Source organism: Camellia sinensis, chromosome 1 (genome assembly GCF_055761805.1).
Source record: "Camellia sinensis isolate YWXY chromosome 1, ASM5576180v1, whole genome shotgun sequence".
Lineage (NCBI taxonomy): Eukaryota > Viridiplantae > Streptophyta > Magnoliopsida > Ericales > Theaceae > Camellia > Camellia sinensis.
Genome location: NC_138961.1, coordinates 251,492,996 through 251,516,303, shown reverse-complemented (window position 1 = coordinate 251,516,303; position 23,308 = coordinate 251,492,996). Strand labels below are relative to the sequence as shown.

The window sequence follows — 23,308 nt, the reverse complement described above, 5'->3', positions numbered from 1 at the left end:
GTAGAGCACTAGTTCAACACAGAGAAAATTCAGTCCAAATCAGAGATTTTCTCTGGACCAACCCAATTTTCTTTGAAGCAAAGCACCAATCCTTATTGTTGTCCAAAGAAATTTGGAGTTTTCTCTGTGATGTGTCCAGAGAAATTTGAAATTTTCTCTGTGATTTGTCCAGAGAAATTCTCTGGATCGATGTTGAGGGACCTTAGACATTATGAAAATATTAAGTGTCCTTTATGCTATAAAATCTTAATACTGGGGGAAAATGGGTCTAAGGTCCCTCTTCCATTTTTAGTAATATTATTTTATGCTATACAATATTATTTTATAATGTCTAAGGTCCCTCACTCCCGCTTTCTCTCTCTCTCTGTCTCTCTCTCCCTCTTCTTTCTTCTCTATTCTCGTTCTTGACCTCTGCACATCTCGTTCTCGACCGTTGTGTCTCTCATTCACTGTTGCATCTCTCTCTCTCTCTCTCTCTCTCTCTCTCTCTCTTCACCTTCGTCGCTGCAGTGCTGCCGACTAACCACCATCATCGCCATCCCTTTCGTGAGTTCGAGCTCTGGTCTTCTCCTTCCCTTACACTCACAAGAATCGAACCCGAAAGCATAAACGAGCCACAGAGGTTGATCTTTAGATTCAAAATTTCTCTAAGTGTTGAATATAACGTCTTTTGACTTTCTGGGTTTCGCAAAATTGGAGTTGTTTCTGGAAAAGCAATATTTGGACCCCCACTTGAAGAATATTGGAAAAAGAAGCTTGAGGAAGAGGCAGCAGTGAAGGAAACTGACGCAAACTCCACTTGAAAACAGATTTTGTCCAATGAATTCTTTAAAACATATGTTTGTTTCGGGAGAAGTGGGTGACTTAACAGGATCATACATTTGTTTAATCAAGCTTGTACTCTAAGGAAGCTTGTACTGTCAATATGTAAGTCTAGATTTTCACACTGTCAAGTCATGGTGAATTGGCTGCAATTTGGTCTTCGGCTAACATCAATGAAAGGATAAAATAAACCAAATCTGATTGTTCCCAGGTGAAGTATGTAGGAACATCCAAAGGCACAATGTTTCTGGAACTTGCAAACATTGTTAGTATAATGCTTTCAAGTTGAATTTAGCACCTTTCTTTTTGTTACTTGCACCTTTTTTTTATTACTTTCAGGTTCAAAATTTCTCTGAATCCAAAGAAATGTGTTGACAGTGTTGAATACAATGTTTCCTACAAACTAGAGAAATTTTTTGCTGACAGTGTTAACAGTGTTGAATTTCTCTGGATTTGGCCACTTTTCTCTAGATTTGGCAATTTTCTCTAGATCGAATTTTCTCTGAATTTGACATTTTTCTCTGGATTATCCTTGAATTTTCTCTTGATTTGGCAATTTTCTCTGGGTTAGAGTGAGATTTTCTTTGAATTTGAGTAAATTTCTCTAGGTTTGAGAGGGATTTTCTCTAGATTTGAGTTCTAGAATTTTCTTTCACTGCAACAAGGGCTTTGCTTTCAACTCCTAAAGGATTAGTTTTAAAGGATTTCCATGAAAAAAGAGCTCTCAAGGTATTGTGATTATCCAAGTGAATCCTACTTACCCTCTTGCTATTACCCAGTTATGTCTTTAATTTTCTTTTAATGGACTGTTTGGCTTTTGAGAAAATTAGAATTTATCTGGAAAGAGAATTTCTCTGGGATGGATCCAAAATTTCTCTGGGAACAAAATTTCTCTGGGATGGATCAAGAATTTCTCTGAGATCGAATTTTCTCTGAGTTGATGTTGAGGGACCTTAGACATTATAAAAATATTTGATATCCTTTATGCTATAAAATCTTAATATCAGGAACCTTAAAAAAAATCCCCCTATTCAAAACAAAATAGTTCTTATTTGTGATGGGGCACAGTTGCTTTGATCTCTCTCTCTCTCTCTCTCTCTCTCTCTCTCTCTCTCTCTCTCTCTCTCTCTCTCTCTCTCTCTCTCTCTCTCTCTCTCTCTCTCTCTCTCTCTCTCTCTCTCTCTCTCTCTCTCTTCATTCTTTTGATTACCTAATCCCTATTCTAATCTACTTTAACTATTATATAATATTATATTATATAATACAACACAACACAATTCCAATATATATAAATATAAATATAAAACTATATATATATCACTTTTTTTATATATATAAAAAAATATAAATATATAAATATATGAATTAATTAAATAACACATTAAATTAATTAAATATCACATTAAATTCTCATATGACCACACAATTAATAAAATCAAAAATAAAATAAGATAATAATAATTATAATAATAATAAATAATGACTTAAAAAAATTAAAATCGCTACAATTTCCGACAGAGAAAACCTTCCTATCAAATTTTCTTTCCACTAAAGCCAAAGGTAGTAAGTTCCATGTATGTTTGTTAATGAGTCTCCCTACCTTTATATCTGTTAATTGAGTAAAAAAATCATTTATATATAACATTACACACTTCAAAAAAAAAAGTGCATTCCATATATATGCATTCTTACATTCACTCGTTTGATCTAAAAAAATAAATTGGACTCATTAATTATAATCACATTGAGTCATAATTAACGATACTTTAAAACATAATTGAAGACACTTGGATACACTTTGGGACATAACTAAGCACACAATGGGTCATAACCAATTTTAATTTGCCTATTTGTTAATCCCACCACCGGAATAACCAAAGAAAACAATTGTTAATAATCAATACCAATTTGAATCATAACTTGTAGCATATGTTATGCAACAATTTTTTATGGTAACAGAACAAGATGAAAAACCATTAAAGTAATCTACATCCTTCCATTTAGAACTGAGCATTCACAAATCATACAACTCTTATTTTCTTCTCAAAATCAAATATGATACATATACATCAAACAAAACAACTAATCCACCCTTGATTACTATCAACGAATCTTAAGCTCTGTACAAGGTAAGCAAAGATGAATTATTGGATTTTAAGCAGCATAAGGGGTGGGCTCTTCTTCTTCTACAGCAGAATCTTTATCATCTTCTGCCACCATCCAGGGTTGTTTAGGCCCCTGAAATCCATTAACCAATCATCTAATTCAATACAGATGCAAGTGTCATTACATCACAAGAAGCATTGCCTCAATGGCTAAAAACACAATTGCTTCAATATAGAGAGAGAGAGAGAGAGAACAAACTCATACTACCAAAACCAGCTCACATATAGAGAAAAACAGTTACACGTCATATGCAATTAAACCATGCAATGTGAGACAAAATATGAATAGTACAGACTCAATTACCTTTCCTTGACGAATGATTCTTGGGAAACTCCCAGTCATATCAACTACAGTGGACGGATCAGCCACTCTAACACCCGCATCAATGACAAAATCAAGACCCTGAGATGGATAAAATAGAGCAAGTCAAGTAAGACATATTAGTGCACAAAAAGTAAATTTTCTTTGTGAGTTGAGAAATTGTTGATAACATATGTAATAGAACTCATTCTGGTGTTTTTCCCTTATCATTTGAAAGCACAACCCTGTACCTTGTTAGACAGCCATTATATTATTATTTGAATAAGATAAAGTCATTAGGAAATGAAATTATGGAATAAACAATAGCTTTAGGTCATATTTGTGACATGATCCTTAACAAAGTAAGCATTGATCCAGGTTGAAAGTGCCAAAAGACAATAAGGCGGCCAAAATAACATTGCTTTGAGGCCATTAGAAACTGTTAGAGCTGATTAAAAAAGACAGGTCCATGTAGCAAATCCCAAGTAGTTAAGATTGAGGCTTGTTGAGTTCAGTTGTACAGAGTCATTTCTTCAAATCCCAGAATATGTTTATAGGTAAATTAATCCAGACCAAGAGATATTGAAAACGAAAGAAAATCCTTGTGCATGACTTGAAATACACATGCAAATTTTTTCCACTCAAATTTTGGGAAAGTTGCTGAATGACCTCAACTGCTATAGAAATTATTTGATTTCTATAGGACAGTTAAACTATTTCAGTTCATGCAAATTGAGGAAATACACCAACTAGTTGTTCCATTTGATATAAAATAAACCAAAGCTCATAAAGAAAGACTAGCACCTGTGTGTGTGTGTGTGTGTGTGTGTGTGAGAGAGAGAGAGAGTAATACCTCTGGTCCATATACATCAGCTATTACAACTGGATCAATTATCCACCCATTTTCCTTTGGAGACTTGGCACTGAAGCAAAGAAAATTTTATCAAAATAATAATGTGTGTGTGGAAAACAACCACCAGATAAACTATGTTAGTTGTGTAATCAATAATTGCAAAAAGACAAATTAAATCAAGGTATAGCAAATTTCCAGTTACCTTGTTGATATCAAGGGTGCATCCATCTTCTCTAGAATTGCTTGACATACACTATCATCAGGAATGCGTACACCTACATTTTTCCGGTATGCATATTTGGAAGTTGTAGTGCCATATCTCGTGCACTGTTTTGGCAGTTCTTTACTTGCAGTTAAGATGAAAGTGTACTGTAACAACAGGAGAGAAAAAATAAGGGGGGGAAAAAAAAAAGGGAGTCCATTTACAAGTCCATAATCTCCATATCAGAAGTTTGAGGAATTTGAGGAGTCTTTTATACCCAAAGCCATCCAGTCAAAAGCAACTAAGTACACTAGCATCATAGTATGATCCAAGCACTATGGCACACTCGCAGAGACAGCAAAGCCAAAGACTCTTCAGATTGCCCCGGAAACTGTCCCAAACCAAAGATCTTCAGGACAAGTACTAGCAGTCAGCACATGATATGGACTTCAGAAGAAATTTTACCACAATCTCTCCACCACAAAGGATGAAGAAGAAGAAGAAGAAGAAGAAGAAGAAGAAGAAGAAGACAAAGAAGAAGAAATACACATGGAAAGGCAAACATAGACATACAAAATGATTAGGTCAAGGAGACAATGATCAACCAAGGGAAAAGCCATTGGGTGGCGGGGGCTCCCAAATCTCTTCAAATGTGATGCACATAACAGTTTGTCATTCTTAAAACGGCTTTTAGAATGTGACTATTGGGTACCTTAGATTTCCTCATCCAGAAATGAACAAATAATAAACAAAGAAATCATCCATAATAGTCCTTACAGGCCCAGGTAAACAATGCTTCACAGCTCGAAATATGTTTGTAGTACCTTGACCATTACCACGAGGGAATCCCGTTGTATATGTGTCAATGTCCCGGAAGGAATGACACAATATACTTAGGGGCTGCACATTTAATATGAAGTATCAGGAAGCATAAAAATACCACTAGTATTGAAAATGATGCAAGTAAATGATATTACAACCAATAATACTATGAGATATTGTGGCTTGCACCATCAATCAAGTGAAGCTAAAAGTGTTTAAACACGTGTCCTTCCCACTGGCTAGTTCAATGCCATCCAAGACTCTATAAGTATGTCAAAGAAGAGACCAAAGAGGAGCAAAGTCCTTGCCTTCGAAGTTGCTATATTTTTAATTCTGAAAGACAGAGTAAGAGGGGCTTGTCACCAAAGGAATGAAGGATGATGAAATTTGGAGGAGAGATCTTAACAGCGAGTGAAAACAAACAACAGCATCTACCTTCGTAGACGTTCAATAGCTGACTGACTTTTCAGATCACAAACTATTGCGTACCTATCAAGTATCAACACAAGAATCATTTGAAGCCATCAAATAAAAAATAATAAATAAATAAATAACTAAAAACAAGGTCAGCATAATACATGTTATGTCAAATAGTGGCAGGGGAAATAATTACCAACATCATTTAAAACAAATAAAAGGTAAAAAAAAAAAGGGAAATTCCTTTTTATTCATGGGATACTAACAACATGCATTAAAAAATTCCTAATATTCTGCACAAGAGTTCATGAATCTTTATTCAGTAAGGTAACATAACGTTTAAAAAAGGAAAAAAGAAGAGAGAGAGAGAGAGGCTGTTATGTTAACATAACTCTTAAAATATTGATACAACCAACTACCTAAAGAAAGAAAATTGAGTACATAACATAATATGACCTTCAATCGCAAGTACCACTTTCTCAACATAGCTTGGTAGGGAGAGGAGGAGCAACATACACGGTATCAGTAGGGATGACCCCAACAGCTCCCTCTTTGAGAAGTTTGACAACTGGATCCAATTTCCAACCATCTGCTCCAGATGGATCAACTTCAACATAAAGCAACCCGTCCTCCTTACATTTTCAAAACAATCATCATTCATCATCAAGAAGAGAATGAAAATTTGCAATTTCCATCTGCAACTTCCTACATCCTTCTAACAGCTCAATCATAATTTTGACATATTAGCATTTCACATAAAACACTGGGACACCATCTAATGAAATCGATTTTCTTGATTAAAATTATTCAATATAGTATATCTCTATATACTTTCTTCAGGCTGTCTCGCATAAACTTTGCCATTAACCTTTTCCATCACTGTCACTACTTAAAATATATTCCACGAGATTGAATGGTGATCGATAAGCATCATAAGAAACAAATTCATACAAACATAGATATATACATATAACTAGCAACATAAAAATTTAGATATCAGCAGCCCTATGCGTGTAGTTCCACTTAAGTTCAAAAAAGAAAAAAAGAAAAAAAAAATCCCAATTAAGCACATACCTCATAGAAGATCACCAATCTATTAAAACTTGTAAAATATCATCTTAATTTGTAAAAAAATGGATAGAAATAAAAATATCTAGCAAAATAAGATACAGTCAAGGTTCCCTAATTTCTTTTATTCTTAGGGGCAATATATCCACCAACAACACCAGCAGTTGAACCCCTAAATAACCCTCAGTTTTAAGCAAGCACTCCAAATTTCCATTCAAGCTTTACTAATGATCTTATTAATCAGAAGACCTACTGTTTCCATAAACATCAAACGCAAATTAGAATTGGTTTGGTTGTTACATAGTGATCAAGTTACACTAAAATGAGCAAATCAGAAAGAAGATGAGAGTGAAATACAGGTGAGGATAGATAGTGTAAGAGAGAGAACCTTGGAAAAGCGAGGAGCAGAGTATTTGAGACGCTTAGGGCTTCTCTTAACAATAGCCAACGCTAAGAATGGGACTCGTCGAGGTTCGATGCTCTGCAGCAAAGAGACGCGGCTCGGGAACGGTTTCAGAGAGCCACGGAATGACAAGGACATAGCGCCGCCGCTGCCGCAACAAACGTTCGCTTCCAACGCCATTTTTTCCGGCTGAATTGCTCCAAAAGATTCACGTAGAGAGAGCGAGAGAGAGAGAGCGCTTTCGCGAATGCTACTGAAACCCCCAACCCAACATTCTTCTTCTTTCTTTTTTTTAGTTATATTTTTAGAGATAAAAAAAAAATTAAAAAAAAATAATAATAATAAAAAAAGAAGAAAGAAAGAAAGAGTTGGGACTAGAATGATTGAAAATTTTTTTATACTTAAATATATGAGAAAAAAAATTATTAATTGATATGTAAGATATAATATTTTATCTTATTAATTATTTTAATATTTTTTTATTGTTATTGACTATTTAAACTCCATACTCATTTCCAAACAATGTCATACTATAATAGCTTTAGTTAAAAATAAAAATTTTAAATTAGGTGCAACATTATTAAAGTATCATGAATGTACTAGGTGTAAAACTTACGATGTATTGTATTATCGTGACTATTAAAAATTAAGATTTATTTAGATTTGATTTGACAACATCATAAATAAGTTGTTTATTAACTTATTTGGATCACATTAATTTTTATTTATTTTTACATCTTTTCATAACATGTGAAAAAATCAATTTATAAATTATGCTTAAAACAACAATATCTAATGGAGATACGTAAAATAATATTCAAAAGTTAGTTCTTAACATTATTGTCTAAATATTAACCTCCTCAAGAAAAAAATAAAAGATAAAATGAGATAAACTTCTGTGTCTGTCAATCAAATTTAATTTATATAATCTAGAACCCCATCATCCGTAATCAATTAGTTTCTAATATTATCAAATGGAGGTTGTATGTATCTTACCATTCCAAACCTTGCTTTACCATTGATTGGCTAGGCAATAGAGCAGCCCATGGATTGGCTCGGATGGCAATTCATTCCAACGGTTTATCAGTTTGGATGGAGGAAACTCCTTTAGATTTTGTTATCATTGGTCTTTCTGAATTTTGTATTCCGTTTTCTGGCTGTCCATTTTAAAAAATAAAATAAAAAACTTGCTTTGCTTTTATCAGTTTGGATGGAGGAAACTCCTTTAGCTTTGTTATCGTTGGTCTTTCTGAATTTTGTATTCCGTTTTCTGGCTTTGTCTATTTTTATTTCTGGCTTTGTCCATTCTACGAAATAAAATAAAAAACTTGCTTTGCCAAGGCACTTGTTGCCCTTTATATTTTTTAATGTAAAACATGCTTTGCTCTGATATTTGACTTTCGACGTCAAATAATGTTAAGTACACTTTGCTTGGTTTGAGTATTTTAAAAATATTTTTTTTTAAAAAAAAATTTATTTTTATTTTTCGTATTTTTTTGTTTTTACTGAATTTTTTTTAATATTTTAAGTAATTTTTTTAATTTTTAGACATACCTAACATAAATATACTTAAAAAGTAAAAAATTTGTGAAAAAAATATTTTAAAAATTTACTAAATACTAAAAATACAAAAAAATACAAAAATTCAATACATTTTTTATATTTTTATGTATTATTAATTTTTTAAAATATTTTTTCATAAATTTTTTATTTTTTAAATATATCTAAGCAAGGTGCATCAAAAAAAATAAATAAATAATGTTTAAAATTTTAAAAATATTTACTAAAAACAAAAAAAATACAAAAATTAAAAAACATAATTTTCAAAAAAATTAATTCAAAAAAGTCAAACCAAATGCACTGATTCATATATATATATATATATACTTTTTTTTTTTTTTTTCTACAAATCCTTTTTGCAATTCCAAGCGAGCAAATCAACATATACCCTGGAGTCCGAATATTCTATTAGGCTGTGTGATTGTATTTATTACATCCTGTTGTGTTTGTAGAAGAATTTATGGAGCAGAAAAAAAAAAAGGGAATTTATCAATAAATCTCATATATATAAAGTTTATGTCACGATCTAAATTCGTTCTTATGGGTTTAGTATCGTAATCGGTCAGTAATCCGTGATTATCAAAAGCCTGTTTAACAGTAATAACAGTAATACAGAGTACAGGAACTAGCAGAAGTCAAAACAGTAATAAAAAATATTCAATGAGCTGTGACAGTCTGTATGCAAAAAAAGACTTTTCATAACATATTCACATTCTGAACCAAAGCAGTATATACATACATACACAATCATCCAGGGCAGAGACCTAATCCCTATTAGAACAGTATAGTACAGGTACAGGCAGTCTATACAAAAACAGAGACATAAATGATGAATCTAAACACCCCAAAAGCCCTAGCTTGAAGGACTTGGAACCTCACAGTGAGACACGGTGGTTGGCTTGACAAAAAGGAGTTAAACCCAACGCTCATAGCTCCGATTCGGTGCCTGGACACCTACATATATACATAAATAGTGAGCTAAAACCCAGTGAATAACATATGCGTAAAGAGGTTAGGAATGAATGTCCTTTCAGAATTTAAAACAGTCATTTGGATAGTATATCAGTTATTCGATCATAGCAGTCATATGTAGTACATCCAATAGCAAACAGTACAGTAGGTCTTAACAGACCGTACAGTCAGTTGATGGCCATCATATCAGTAAACAGTAGTGGTTCCAAACATGGGAACCGACAGAGATCTCTGTGACAGTAGCAGTACAGTACAGTAACAGTAAATTGCTATGAATGCCACGAATACAGTTCGCAAATAGGACAAGCATTCATTCAGTAAGAAATATCATTTCAGAAAGCAGTACGGTGATCATTCAAAAAATATTCATGATTGAATATATCTTTACAGCATTATTACTCACAGAGTTCTGGGTCACAGATAGGCTAATGAGTGTCCTCGAATGCCAACCCTACACAGTTACAGGATGAACACACACTAAGTTACACATTTGGGAAACAATAACTTAGTCCCTATCTTGACTCGGTGTGGTTCTAAAGCATTATCCGCATTAAGATACCTTAAACTAGGTCTAAGAATACCTAGGATGGAATGAGGATGCAAAGATGCACTTTAAAACACTTTTCAAAATTTTCAGAAAACAAGGGTCTCGCTCGAGCGTGGCTTTCTATGCTCGAGCGGACATGCAGACAAAGGAGCTCCGCTCGAGCGTAACTTTCTTCACTCGAGCGGACTGCAAAAGTACTAGATGCATGAAATTCACGCTCGACGGGCGCTCGACCCCCGCTCGAGCGTGAGACACAAGTCCTCGCTCGAGCGTGCATTCCCTCGCTCGAGCGGACTGTAAACACATGCAAAGGACTGGATACACGCATTTCACGCTCGAGCGTTACTTTCCCCGCTCGAGCGGACTGCATAAGCTCAGAGTGTACGCTCGAGCGTGGAGTTCCCCGCTCGAGCGGGGATCCAAAATCTGGAATTTCCAGATTTGTCTCTAAGCATGAAACTCAACATTTAAAGCATCAAATTCGATCCTTTTGGGCTAATTTTCTGAAAAACACTTTAAAACTCATAATATGACATGTTTCAAAGATTAATTTAGAAAGTCAAAGGCCAAAGGTAGTTCAATTGAACGACATTTTTAAATAAACTTCAAGAACAAGCTCAAACATAACATGCATGTATTCAATTGAATTCAAAGCTTCCAATACATAATCAAATGAGTCAAAACTTTCAAAAGCATGATGAATTCATAAACTATAGTCAAGATATGGACATGCATGTGGAAATTCATAAAGAACAATCTCAAAATGCAAGAATATGTATATGCATGCATGATCTAGCTCTCAATTCAATATTTTAAACCAATTCTTGACATTAATCTCCAAATTTCCATGAATCATGCAAGACACAACTTAAATACAAATTCAAGAAGATGATTCTCTTACCTTAGGTCTCAATTCAAGATGTAGGAGCTCAAATATACAATCCTCTCTTCAAAACTTCAAATTCTCCAAGAGTTTCTCTAGATGAAACAACTCTCTCTCAAGTCTCTCTCTCTCACTCGGTTATGGGTCTCAAATGGCTGAGGAAATGTGTTTGAATAAGTCTCAAGGTGCCTTAGTAAGTGGCCCACTAAGTGGCAAAATGGTACATTATTCAAACTAATGTAATTTAACATTATTTAATCCAATTTAATCATACCAAATCAAATTTCAATTAAACATGCCATAAAATCACATAAATTCTAATTAGCATAAAACACTAATCAATTTCAGATTCGGCCGCCGATAAGGCCTTCAATTTACAGTTCAAACTTAAGGCATGAATAGATAAATCAATAACAAACAGATAGAAATGCATTTAATATAACACATTCATGCAATCAGTTTAGGATTTCATCCTAATCAGTTACTTATCATGTTCAGTCACAATTTAGCAGTAATCAGTGGTGAGCGTTGTCACAGTTTAAAACTCATCTAATTTCAAAATAAAATATTTATATCAATCAATCTTATATATTTTTAATTGTTACAAAAAAAATATTTATTTACAGATGATGCTACATCTCACTACTGTCTGCAGTCACCGGAGATTCGCCGAAATGTTCAACAGCACTGGAAAGTCGCCGGAATATCGCCGGAAAGTTGCCGGAAGTTCACCGAAGTGTTTTAAACATCAACAAAAGTCGCTGGAATGTCCAAAAACATTCGCTGAACGTTAAGAATATCGTTGGAAACTCACCGGAATGTCTAGAATATTGCCCGAAAAAAAATAAATGGAGAAATTAAAGTGAAAGAACATAGCAAAATGTTCTGAATATTAATAAATTAAAAGAAAAAAAATGTAACGACAAAAGCAGCAACAATGAAAAAAAGACATATGTTATTTTTCAATTTTTGTAGGGTTTAAGTAAATAATCTCCAATATGGATCAAACTAAAAAGCAAACAGTTTTAAAACAAAAATCTATTAAGCATTTATCCTTTTTAATCAAAGTAAAAAATATTTTATGAAACTACAAAATTTTACAGTTCTAAAAATTTTTATGAATCTTTAAAATTTTACAATTTTAAACCATGATTCATTTCAACACCAAAAAGAATTAAAACTGTAAAATTTTACAATTTTCACCGCCCGTGACTAAAACTTGAAAACAACTTGTTTAAAATTTGAAAATTTTCTCCATTAAAACAGAAAAAGAGAAGCGTATAGTGGAAAAAATATAGAAAAATTAAGAGATCGAAGAAGGGAGACAAATATAGAGAGAGGATTATACTCTGACAACTATTTTTTGTTTAGATTTAGCCGGATTTGATGTAGATCTACTCAGATCTGATGTAAATCTACATCAGACCTAAGTTGATCTACTCGTCTTCTTTGTTGAAAACATATATTCTTCATCGTCGGTGAAGGTGAAGTAAGGAATCAACGGTCCATGATTACTAGCGAACCCCAATCAATGATAGTCGTCAGTCGCCGATAACTATATATTAGAAAGAGAAAAAAGAAAAAGTAAGATGTAATTATCCGTTGATGATTGCCTACAGAGAAGAACAAAAGCCAAGAAGAAGAAAAGTGTTATAAGACTTTTGAGTATAAACAAAAGGTTATGAGACTAAATAAATCACAACTTTTTCAAAGAGGACTTCTTAGTAATTTCTTCCTCCCAAAAAAAAAAGAGTGTTGCTATTAGCACCTATCAAATTTCTTTGGACCTCCCATTTCTTGGGACCCCAACCCTAAACCCTAAATTTTAATAATATTTTTTTGAACACCCCACTTATTACCAAATCTACCCATATTCACAATGAAATGCACACCCACCTGAATCCATTCCAATTCCCTCTCTTCTCTCTGTCTCTCCTCATCAGTGAAGTCTCTTCTCTCTCTTTTCTTTCACTCTCTCAAAACCCCTTTTGTTCATATGAGAAAGTGAAGATTTTTCTCTCTTTTCTCTCTCTTTTTTTTTCTCTCTCTCTCTCTCTCTCTCTCTCAAAACCCTTTCAAAACCCTAGTTTTTTCTCTCTCTTCTCTCTCCAACATTAACCACATCTAAAAAGTGGTTCCTGAAAACACAATGCATTTACTTGTGAGGTTAGTGTTCTTCGTTGATTAGGATTTCGACGACGTGGGTCTCTTTGGAATTTGCCATTGATTGGGAAATTCAGATGAGAAAGTGAAGATTGATGCGAATTGTAGGAATAGAAAACTATGTATATATATGGACAACTAATCTCCATAATATTTTCAGAATAGAAAACTAATCTCCATATTTTCACAATGAAAAGCACACCCACCCAATTTGTTCACCACTATGTAGCCGAAAAAATGTATTTTGTTTAGAACTGTTTTGTCGAACAACAATTATCCTGTCAGTACTGTATGTCCGAACAAAATTTGTTCATCACTGTGTAACTTGAATCCATTCTAATTCACAACTTAAAATAACATGAATTAAATCCATTCAAAATACATAACTTAAATCCATTCTAATTCACTCTTTTCCATTCTAAGTTAGTTTAACAAAGAAAATTACATAACTGACTATCTGCATTAATGTTCAAAACTTATGTATTGAATGAAAGGATTATGTTCAGTACTGTGTTACCGAACATAATTGTAACAGTCAGCAAACCAATACTGAACAGCTCAAACGAAACAAGAACGGCCGAAAACGACCGAGAATGCTAATACAAGACAGATAAACGACCGAAAATGTTGTCATCGTCCTCCATTGCTCTACACAGTGAAATAAGTGATGAAGTATACGTTATACTTGAAGCAAAACTTTCAAGTTCAATAGCGTTGATGATGGTGATGAAGATGACACATTTAGGATTTAAGATGATTATGAAAAATAATAGATTTAGAGTTTATGTTAATTAGTTATGAAAAGTAATAGATTTAAGGTTTACAAACATGGAATACGTATAGTTAGAGTTGGAGGTGGGAGTGGAGGTGTGGGTGAGTGTCTAATATTATAGAGTATTAGTTATTATTGATAAGTGGGTGTTCCATTTCATAATGTCTTTTAATGTAATTTTACTTTAGGGTATAATTGTAATAAAAAAAAAATTATAAAATAGAAAGTCCAAAGAATTTTAGCACGTGCTAATAACAACACTCAAAAAAAAAAAAAAATTGTTTTACAAAGCATAAGACCCAAAAGTGAAACGGCCGGCCTTAGAGAATTTTCAGGCCCATTGTATCTCTTTTATTTTCTGTATTTATTTTAATAACATAAAATATACTAACTTATTTACCAAGTTCTTTCTAAAAATGTTTATGATTTATTTGCTAATTTTTTTTGAAACAGCCATTTATAGAATTACACTTATAAATTATTTTCTGAATTTTCAAAAACTTTGTTCTCATAAAATCAAAAAGCTAAAGGTATTTTCAAACTTTAAATTATTTTCATTTAAAAAACAGAAACCATACCAAACCAAAAGTGCTCGTTATTCTGTGATATAATAATAGATTGTATACGCTTATCCTCCAGCTTACCACCTAGTGGAAGCAGAGCCTACCTCCCTCAGAAGAACACATATAAGTCTCCAATCATGATCATTTTGATCCAAATTTATCATGGCTCAAACCTCATTGATTAGTCACATTTCCCAAATAGCAATACTACAAACCCTCTTATGGTTCAGATTTATTCTATATATATATACTCTACACTACACAAATTTAATCTCTCATACACAGTCACCCACCCAGACTTTTTCTCCCCAGCCAAATGTGGCAGTCACACATTTGTGAATTTATTGTACGTTTCTACAAACTATATCACCCTTTAAAGTGAATATTAATATCTAAAGCTGTGCACCATAAATAATGCACCACTGTTCTCAAAAAAAATAAACAATGCACCACAGGAACACCAGCTACAGTTTCGTAGTTTGCCAGCCAGGCCCCTTCACTAGATTAGGGGCCTCAAATACAAGTACTCAATACTATGGGGGAAATAAACAAAAAATAAAAGGAATTGAATCTACTAGAGGCTGATCTGCAATAAATTCACATCCTGGTAAAGAAAAATAAATAACATTTTCAACTCTGATGTATTCCCACAAATACCTAAAAGCTTGACTTATCTAGGAGTTGGGGGTGGAACTTGAGATTTTGCGAACCCTACCCATGCAACAATGCCAACAGCAAGGATTATCCATCCAAAGATGTCATACTTGAGATCATTATTCTTTTTATTTGCAGGCTGAAAGAGGAAAAGAAAAGAGAAAAGAAAAAGTTATTAAGCACACTCCAAGCACAAGAGAACACACAATCAGACATCAAAAGACAAAACATCAGAAAGAAACTGGAGTACATAATTGAAAACAACTACTATCCCCACCACCATTATCTCGCTAGCAAGAGTTATTGTAGAACACAAGAAAGCTTACGTAATATTGAAGAACTATTAAATGCATCACTACAGCAGGTGTCCAAGGAAATGATGGAGAGATGCTTCCCCTCAATTCTACATTACAGGCTTATAGATGAGTTTCCTGGAAAGGTATGACTAACTACACCAAATCCCCATATAAAAATTTCCCAATTATTACTTCAAATGCACACAACCACACAAACATGGATGTATTTTATGAAAACTCAGAAATTTCATATCAAGTGGAGAAAGACCAGTCTTTTAAAAGCAGCAATGCAACATCTGAAGTAATGAGTTGAATACACTTTTTTTTGGGTGAATAAGTTGAATACACTTGTACAGCATATAGGAATAGAATTTGTCAATCCAACAGAGGGCACTCAAATGTTGGAAGACAGAGATGTAACAACTCTAAGCACAGGAAAAAATTATTGGGAAGCATAGGGAGAGGTGCTTTAAGCCTGATAACTAACAAACAGGCCTCTCTCTGCTGGGCCAGGAAGAAGTGCTAAAGATATTAGTTTAGAACAATGTTATGCAACACAAAAATTAGCATTCCGCAGTAAGTTGGGCAAATGACACCTTTCTTTACAGCTTTCACTACATACAAGGAGTAAAGACATAAAAGTAGGACAGGTTGGCAAAAAACTGAAGAGATCACCTTTGCACCACCCATAGCTTGCTGTGCAAATCCCTGCTTATGAATCTCCACGTGCAAATCAGGTGCCTAGGAAACCAGAAAAAAATGATACCGTCAATGTGTTTTGAAAAGTAATTTACCAAGGTCACGCTGATAAACCTAATAAAAAAAACTTAGTTCAGAATAAGAGTAACAATGAAACTTAAACAACTGACAAATATCAGATAGTTACAGTCATCAAACAATAATGGTGATAAGCCAAAACATCATATACTAAAATACTTTAAAAAATTAATACACAATTGATCTAATCTGTGCTCTGCAAAATAATCATGCTCTGCTGCTAGTGAACTATTTTTATACACAATTGAATTGATATACGCTGAATGTAACTATTAGCAGTGTCCATCTGCTCCAGGTTACAATAAGTCAATAAGTGTTTTACAAGGGTACTCTGCTGCTGCTGATCTATTAAAGTCTCTACAAATATTAGCTCGTCTGTAAGGGTCTTGATGCTTTAACTCTCTATTTGGGGTAAAGAGCATCTGTATGTGAAGCAAGGTGATTTGGAGACGGCTTGTATTTCCTCTTGCTTGTCCAGAAGATGGTGTGTAAATGGGGAAAAAGAAAACTTCAATACCACAGTTATACCATATCATCATGATGAAGTGGTATCACTGTCAAATAATAAAAAAACATATGGGTATGATGAACCCCACCAAACCAATTTAAGAACTGCCATGTATATAACAATAAATACCACGTGTCTGTGCAGTTCACCATACTATATAGTCTTTCGTTATCGGACAATGATACCACCGTTGTATTGAAGTTTTTCTCATGTAAATGGGGTTCAATCTTCACAGTATCTGTAAATACTGCTACCTTTCTTTAATAAAAGTACATCCCACCCAACAAAAAATAATAGTAGAAGACAGAACAAATCAAGGTTGAATTCATCGAGTCAAAAACCGAATATATGAAGTCAAAAACAGTTAATAGTAGAAGACTGAAAATTCTCGTTATCGAAGATTCCAACACACAAAAAGTCAAAACTTTGGTGTTAAGTGATCATTTGACTTTGTGATAAGCATCGTAATCATTGCCAAAATTACAATGAAAATTCTTACTCATTTAGTCAGAGCCCTTTTATTTAAGGAAAAATTATATATCAGTGACTTTTTGACAAAATATTTACAGATTAGTGGAAAAGTTTATGAATTTAATTATTAAAGCTTATAAACTTTACCATTGATTTGAAATTTTGATTGAAGAAATACACTGACTTGTAATTCTCTCTTTATTTAAAGAGGCAACACATGTAATTAAACGGAACACAACAAAGCCTATCTTTGAAGTTAAGGACCTAGATGAATGATAGCAAGATTGTACCTTAGAAGACACTTTTAAAGAATTGCAGTATAGCTCATTCTCTGGATCCTACAATGCACGAGAACTCTTGGTCACATCTCCAAAAACCATGCTAAAAATATAATAAGAAGAAGAATACACAACAGTTAAGTAGTGCTATATGATAAACATCGCAAGTCCCACCAATATTATTATGTAACGAACATGTGTTTGCATCCGGTCCTAGAACTGAAGTTTACCTCATCAACAGCTTGCTGCAAGTACTTGGATGCCTTATCAAAATAACTCGTAGCCTCGTCGTGATCAGGGGTCAGAAATGCAATGGAAGTATTTGCATTCCCCAAGCACCATAAAGCATCATGTTTTTTGGGATTAATCATCAAGGCCTCCTCCAGCTTTGACATAGCATCTACGTAACACTCGTTCATCAAAAGTTAAAATCAAAATCGCAGTTCAACATTCGAACTAAACAGACACGAATTTAAAATCTCGATTGCCATAAAAAATTATTCCCATTTGCCCAAAATATAATTACTTAAAAAAATTACAATCCGCCAACCATGTTTTCGTTTCTTTTGCACCGAAATTCAATTAACTAAGCAAAAGCGTATATACAAAGTGAGCCGAGAGAGAGAGAGAGAGAGAGAGAGAGAGAGAGAGATTAGAACCTTGAATCATATCCTTTGATTCGTTAATATTATTCTGGAACTGCGATAACTCGAGCAACGCACCTCCCCACCTCGTCAGATTCTACACAAATAATCACAAAAAAATCAAAATTCAAGAAAAATACAAAAAGAGACGAAGATAAAAAGTAGGTATTCGGGATTAAATATGAATATGAAGAAGAATAGGAACCTCGGCATCTAGGGGGTTTTTGGTGTAGGAGGCTTCGGCGGCCTTGCGAGCGTGTTCGAAGAAGAGGATGCGATCCATGTCGTTCTGCATATCCATTGTTGTCGTCGACGAATACAAAGGTTAGATTTGTCTCTCGTACAGACGCAGCACTGCCGAGGCCTTTCTTTTGTTGAAGAGAATACCAGGAGTAGGGCTTTCTGCGAAGGAGAGTGAAAAGGTGAAGCGAGGTAAGTAGGCATATGAGAGGCGGCCCTTTAAAACCGGCGGTTTACGGCCCATTGAGGCGGTTTGCTCCCCAAGTCAATTTTAGATATAAAAAATGTTGGAGTGCTCAAAATTTTTATAAAATATCTTATATGGATATATGATTCACATTATGTAAATTTTATGTGGGTTTCACTCATGTGAGATATATAATAAAAATTTTAATAAAATTTTAGAGATTTTTAATATTACTTTTTAAACAATTTAAAGGTTATATTTGAGTCACAAGACTAATAGTGAAGGTATTAATAATTCCATCAAATTAATGTGGTATTCACTATCTAATTGGATCAATGGGATAAATTATCTCGTTATCCATTGTTTGATTTGCATTGAATAAAAAAACATATTAATGTAAAATTACAATTATATTTATCTTCATTTCTAATTTTACCCCCAATTAATATTTCTTCACAATCTTTACTTTGTTAAAATTTCTTTATAAATGTAGTTCTCAAAAAATTTATAAATAAATAAATAAAAGCAAAATACAAATACAAAATACAAATGCCATTTTGGTTTTTTTTTTAATTTTGTTTTAAAATATAAACTAGTTTGATAAAATAAATATCAAAAAATATTTTTAAATTTTTAAAAATTATTTTTAGTCTTCTAAAATATAAAATTATATAAAAATAATAAGTATTTTAATTTTTTAGTCAAGGTTATTTTATTTCATAGCTTAGGATATATAATCTCACATCTACCTCATTACTAATAATCTTACAAATTTATTGAATTAATTATTCATTGTATTAATAATCATGAAACAAATTTCAAAACAAATACAAGATTATTGGACTTATGGATTAATAATCTCAATCCTATACTTTAATTATGTCAATCAAACATGCCCTCAGACAGTAGCAACTAGGGCTAAGACATTTTTATTTTTTTTATAGACTCCAATCTTTCAATTTTTTATTACAATTTGATCTTGCCATAAAAATTTTGGCTCCATTTGGTAAGCCTCTTAAAATATAATTCTACCCATTGATTTGAGTGTGTTGTTTATTTGGAGCTTTCAAATCATAATTCTACATCCATTTCTCAAAACTCAATTCAAAACATAATCATTACTTTTCAAAACTCATAACCAAACATATAATTCAAAACTCTTTTCAAAACTCAATTCAAATCAATATTTTAATTTTTTAAATATTTTTAAAATATTTAGTTTTGTTAAGATTTTAAATATTTTAATATTTAAATATGTTACGATTTTTTTAATTTTTAATTTTTTGAATATTTTTAAATATTTTAATTTCAAAATATTGTGATTTTAATTTTTTAAATTTTAAAATATTTTATAAAAATAAATTCAAACTCTATTTTATAAAATTATTTTTAAATATTTTAATTTTTTTGTTATGTATTTGGTTACGATTTGAGTGTAGAGTTGTGAAAGTAGTATAGAATTTCGAGTTATGTATTTGGTTATGAGTTTTAAAAATAATTTCTTAATTGAGTTTTGTTTTATGTGTTTTTGTTACGATTTAAGTGTAGAGTTGTTTTTAAATTTAAAATATTGACATTTTAAATTATTTAAAATTTTTGATTATTTAAATTATTTAAATTTTTACGATTTAAATTTTTTGAATATTTATTTTAATTTTTTACTTATTAAATTTTTTAGATTATTTAAATTATTTAAATATTTATGATTTAAATTTTTTGAATATTTATTTTGAAAAAAAAAAATTATTTCCTTTGTAGTATTTTCAATTAAAAAATTGATTAATGTTATTTTCTGTTAATAATAATTTTTTTAATTGAATTTTAAAAAGAATTTGGTTATGAGTGTTAATCAAAATATTTAATAGTGTGAAGGTAGTATGTTTTGTTATTAGTTATAATAATTTGAATTAAGTTTTGAAAACTCTTTCTAAAACTCATAACCAAACAAATTTTCTTATGTCACATGTCAAATCAAACTTTTAAAACTCAATTCTACACTCAATTCAAAACTCAATTCAACACTCTATTGAAAAATCATAACCAAACAAATTTTCTACACTCAAATCATAATTCCACAACTCACAAACTCAAAATACAACTTATACTTTCAAATCATATTTACAAAAGTCTACCAAACGCAACCTTTAGTTCTCATCACTGCTCACTCAAACTCATGCTCTAATTATAATTTTATCTTTGCTCCACTTTCGCTCTCACCCTAGCCAATATTACTAATTTTGATTTCATACGTATCTTTTTGATAATTTTATTTCGTTTATTCTCAATCCTTTTTCACGAATTCTATCCCATCTCTTTAATTCCCTATATATTACTAGATTTGATAACTCGATTCCGTTTATTCTCAACCCTTTTATACCAACCCTATCCCGTCTCTTTAATTTCCTATTTATCCCCAATTTTGACAACTCTATCTTGTTTCTTCTCAATTCTTTTCCACCAATCCTATCTCGTTTCTTCAATTCCCTATTTATCTGACTATATCTCGTCTCTTTAATTCTCTATCCATCCCTAGTTCTGACAACTCTATCCCATTTATTCTCAACACTTTTCCACCGACTCTATCATTTCTCTTTAATTCCCTATCCATCTCTAATTCTGACAATCCTATCCCGTCTCTTCTCAACCTTTTTCTATCGATCCTATTCTGTCTCTTCAATTCCTTATCTATCCCTAGTTCTGACAACCATATCTCACCTCTTCTCAACCTTTTTCCACCGACCCTAACCCCTTCTCATGCACTTCTCTTCTAGGTTGATCTCTCTCTCTCTCTCTCTCTCTCTCTTGACTTTTCTCTTGCTCTTTCTTTTTATACATCTCTTTTTCCTTTTTTTCTATGTTGATTTCTAAAAAAAACAAGGAATACACACTAATATTCATATAGGATCCTTTAAATTCAATAAATGTAAGTATGTCACACGATGTGATAAAATAAAATATAATAACAAAAACATGATTATCCTAACTGTAACAACCCCCATTCGTAACTAACTACTAATTCGTATTTAACGATGCTAATGAGATAATTAAAATAACTTATGTGTTTATTTTGTGTTTTCCATGATTCTGGCTTTCTATCTGTTACTTATAGAAATATCTGTTGGGAATTCCACTTTAATATGTAAATTGAAAGCCTTATCGGCGGTCGAATCTGAAATCGATTAATGTTTTATGCTAACTATAATATATGTGATTTTATGGCAGATTTAATTAAAATTTAATTTGGAATGACTAAATTGGATTAAATAAGCTAAGTTACAATAGTTGGCCTTAATCACCATTTTGCCACTTAGTGGCCCACTTCATAAAACACATTTGATGCTTTATTTCTAGCACTCTGTTCAGCCATTTCTTGAGCCTAAACCGACTAGAAAAAGAGAGATGGGAGGAAAGCTTGATTTCATCTTGTTTTGGCTTGGAGATTAAGAGAGTTGAAGGAAATTGCATATTTGAGCTTCCACATCTTGAATTAAAGGCATAAGGTAAAGGAACCATCTTCTTGAACTTGTATTTAAGTTAGTTCTTGCATGGTTCATGATATATTGAAGATTAGAGTCAAGAATTAGCTTAATATGTTGAATTGAGTAAGAATTCATGCATGCATGTATATGTTGTAGAGTTTTGAAGTTGTTTTCACGAAAACTCCCACATGCATATTCAGTTCATGAATTCCTCATGTTTTTTAAAGGATTGGCTCATTTGATCTTGTGTTTGAAGCTTTAAATTCATTTAAGCTCATGCATGTTACATTCGAGTCTTGTTCATAAAAGCTCATTGAAATTTGTGTTCAATTGAACTACCTTTAGGCTTTGATTTCTCAAATTGATTTTTGAAACATGTCATACTATGAGTTTACAAGTGTTTTAAGAAAATTAGCCCAAAAGGATCGAATTTAGTACATTTAAAGTTGATTTTGAGCTTGAAGGTTCAATCTGGAATTTCCAGATTTTGGACTCACGCTCAAGCGGGGGAAGTGACGCTCGAGCGTGAAATGCGTGTTTCCAGCATTTTCATACGTTTTACAGTCCGCTCGAGCGGGGGAATGCACGCTCGAGCGAGGGTCTGTGTCACACGCTCGAGCGAGCGGGGGTCGAGCGTCCGTCAAGCATGAATTTTATGCATCCAGTACTTTTTCATAAGTTTGCAGTCCGCTCGAGCGGGGAAGTCCATGCTCGAGCGGAGCTTCTTTGTCTGCATGTCCGCTCGAGCGTGGACCTTATTTTCAGAAAAATTACCTAAGTGTTCCAACTCATGTTTTGGCATCCTCATTGCATCCTAGGTATTCCTAAGCCTTAATTAAGCCGTAGTAATGAGGTTATGGATTAGAAACACACTAAGAAAAAAATGTGCTAAGTTTCGAGACTGCAAGTGTGTGTTTTAGGCATTACGATAAGAAATAATAAGAACCAATGTAATGAGAGCTAAGCCTTAATGGCCACTTGAATGTGTAATAATAAGATGTGCTTGTGTTATGTATTTTGTGGTTGTAAGTTAAGACTCGAGGATTGATTGACCGCTTACTGGAACCATTGTGAGTAACGTTATCGTAAAGATACGTTTATATGAAATTATGTTCCAAATGAAATGTGATAAGCTATGATCTCTGAAATGATATCTGTTTTCATGAACGAATATTCCATGTTTGAAATCTATTATGGCATTCATAGATAGTCCCAAGTCATGGGGGACGGCATGAAAATGCGGGTCCATGACATACAAGTA

At 32.7% G+C, this 23,308-nt stretch overlaps 2 protein-coding genes across 4 annotated transcripts; both read right to left on the bottom strand.

Moving 5' to 3' along the window:
- Nucleotides 1-2,798: 2,798 nt before the first annotated feature.
- LOC114256319 (uncharacterized) lies at nt 2,799-7,338 on the bottom strand. Of its 3 annotated transcripts, XM_028195938.2 has the most exons (9): nt 7,039-7,338; nt 6,099-6,214; nt 5,601-5,654; nt 5,474-5,498; nt 5,121-5,243; nt 4,344-4,510; nt 4,142-4,211; nt 3,292-3,390; nt 2,799-3,060 (listed from the first exon to the last, which is right to left on the bottom strand). In XM_028195938.2, the coding sequence occupies exons 1-9, from the start codon at nt 7,231-7,233 to the stop codon at nt 2,977-2,979; spliced, it is 933 nt and encodes a 310-aa protein (XP_028051739.2). In that variant the 5' UTR covers nt 7,234-7,338; the 3' UTR covers nt 2,799-2,976. The 3 variants fall into 3 exon arrangements, with proteins under 3 accessions (XP_028051739.2, XP_028051746.2, XP_028051754.2); XM_028195945.2 differs by lacking the exon at nt 3,292-3,390; XM_028195953.2 differs by lacking the exon at nt 5,121-5,243.
- Nucleotides 7,339-14,812: 7,474 nt separating this feature from the next.
- LOC114256334 (mitochondrial import receptor subunit TOM20) lies at nt 14,813-18,660 on the bottom strand. The gene is made up of 6 exons (XM_028195967.2): nt 18,347-18,660; nt 18,157-18,238; nt 17,728-17,897; nt 17,510-17,557; nt 16,139-16,204; nt 14,813-15,306 (listed from the first exon to the last, which is right to left on the bottom strand). The coding sequence occupies exons 1-6, from the start codon at nt 18,440-18,442 to the stop codon at nt 15,184-15,186; spliced, it is 585 nt and encodes a 194-aa protein (XP_028051768.1). The 5' UTR covers nt 18,443-18,660; the 3' UTR covers nt 14,813-15,183.
- Nucleotides 18,661-23,308: the final 4,648 nt, after the last annotated feature.

Coding starts and splice junctions, on each gene's coding strand:
- LOC114256334 (XM_028195967.2), bottom strand. CDS start 18,442: ATGGATATGCAGAACGACATGGATCGCATCCTCTTCTTCGAACACGCT. Junction 18,239..18,346: donor AAAACCCCCTAGATGCCGAG/GTTCCTATTCTT, acceptor TTATTTGTGTAG/AATCTGACGAGGTGGGGAGG. Junction 17,898..18,156: donor ATCAAAGGATATGATTCAAG/GTTCTAATCTCT, acceptor AGTGTTACGTAG/ATGCTATGTCAAAGCTGGAG.
- LOC114256319 (XM_028195938.2), bottom strand. CDS start 7,233: ATGGCGTTGGAAGCGAACGTTTGTTGCGGCAGCGGCGGCGCTATGTCC. Junction 5,655..6,098: donor GTCATCCCTACTGATACCGT/GTATGTTGCTCC, acceptor GATACTTGATAG/GTACGCAATAGTTTGTGATC. Junction 3,061..3,291: donor GAATCATTCGTCAAGGAAAG/GTAATTGAGTCT, acceptor AATGGATTTCAG/GGGCCTAAACAACCCTGGAT.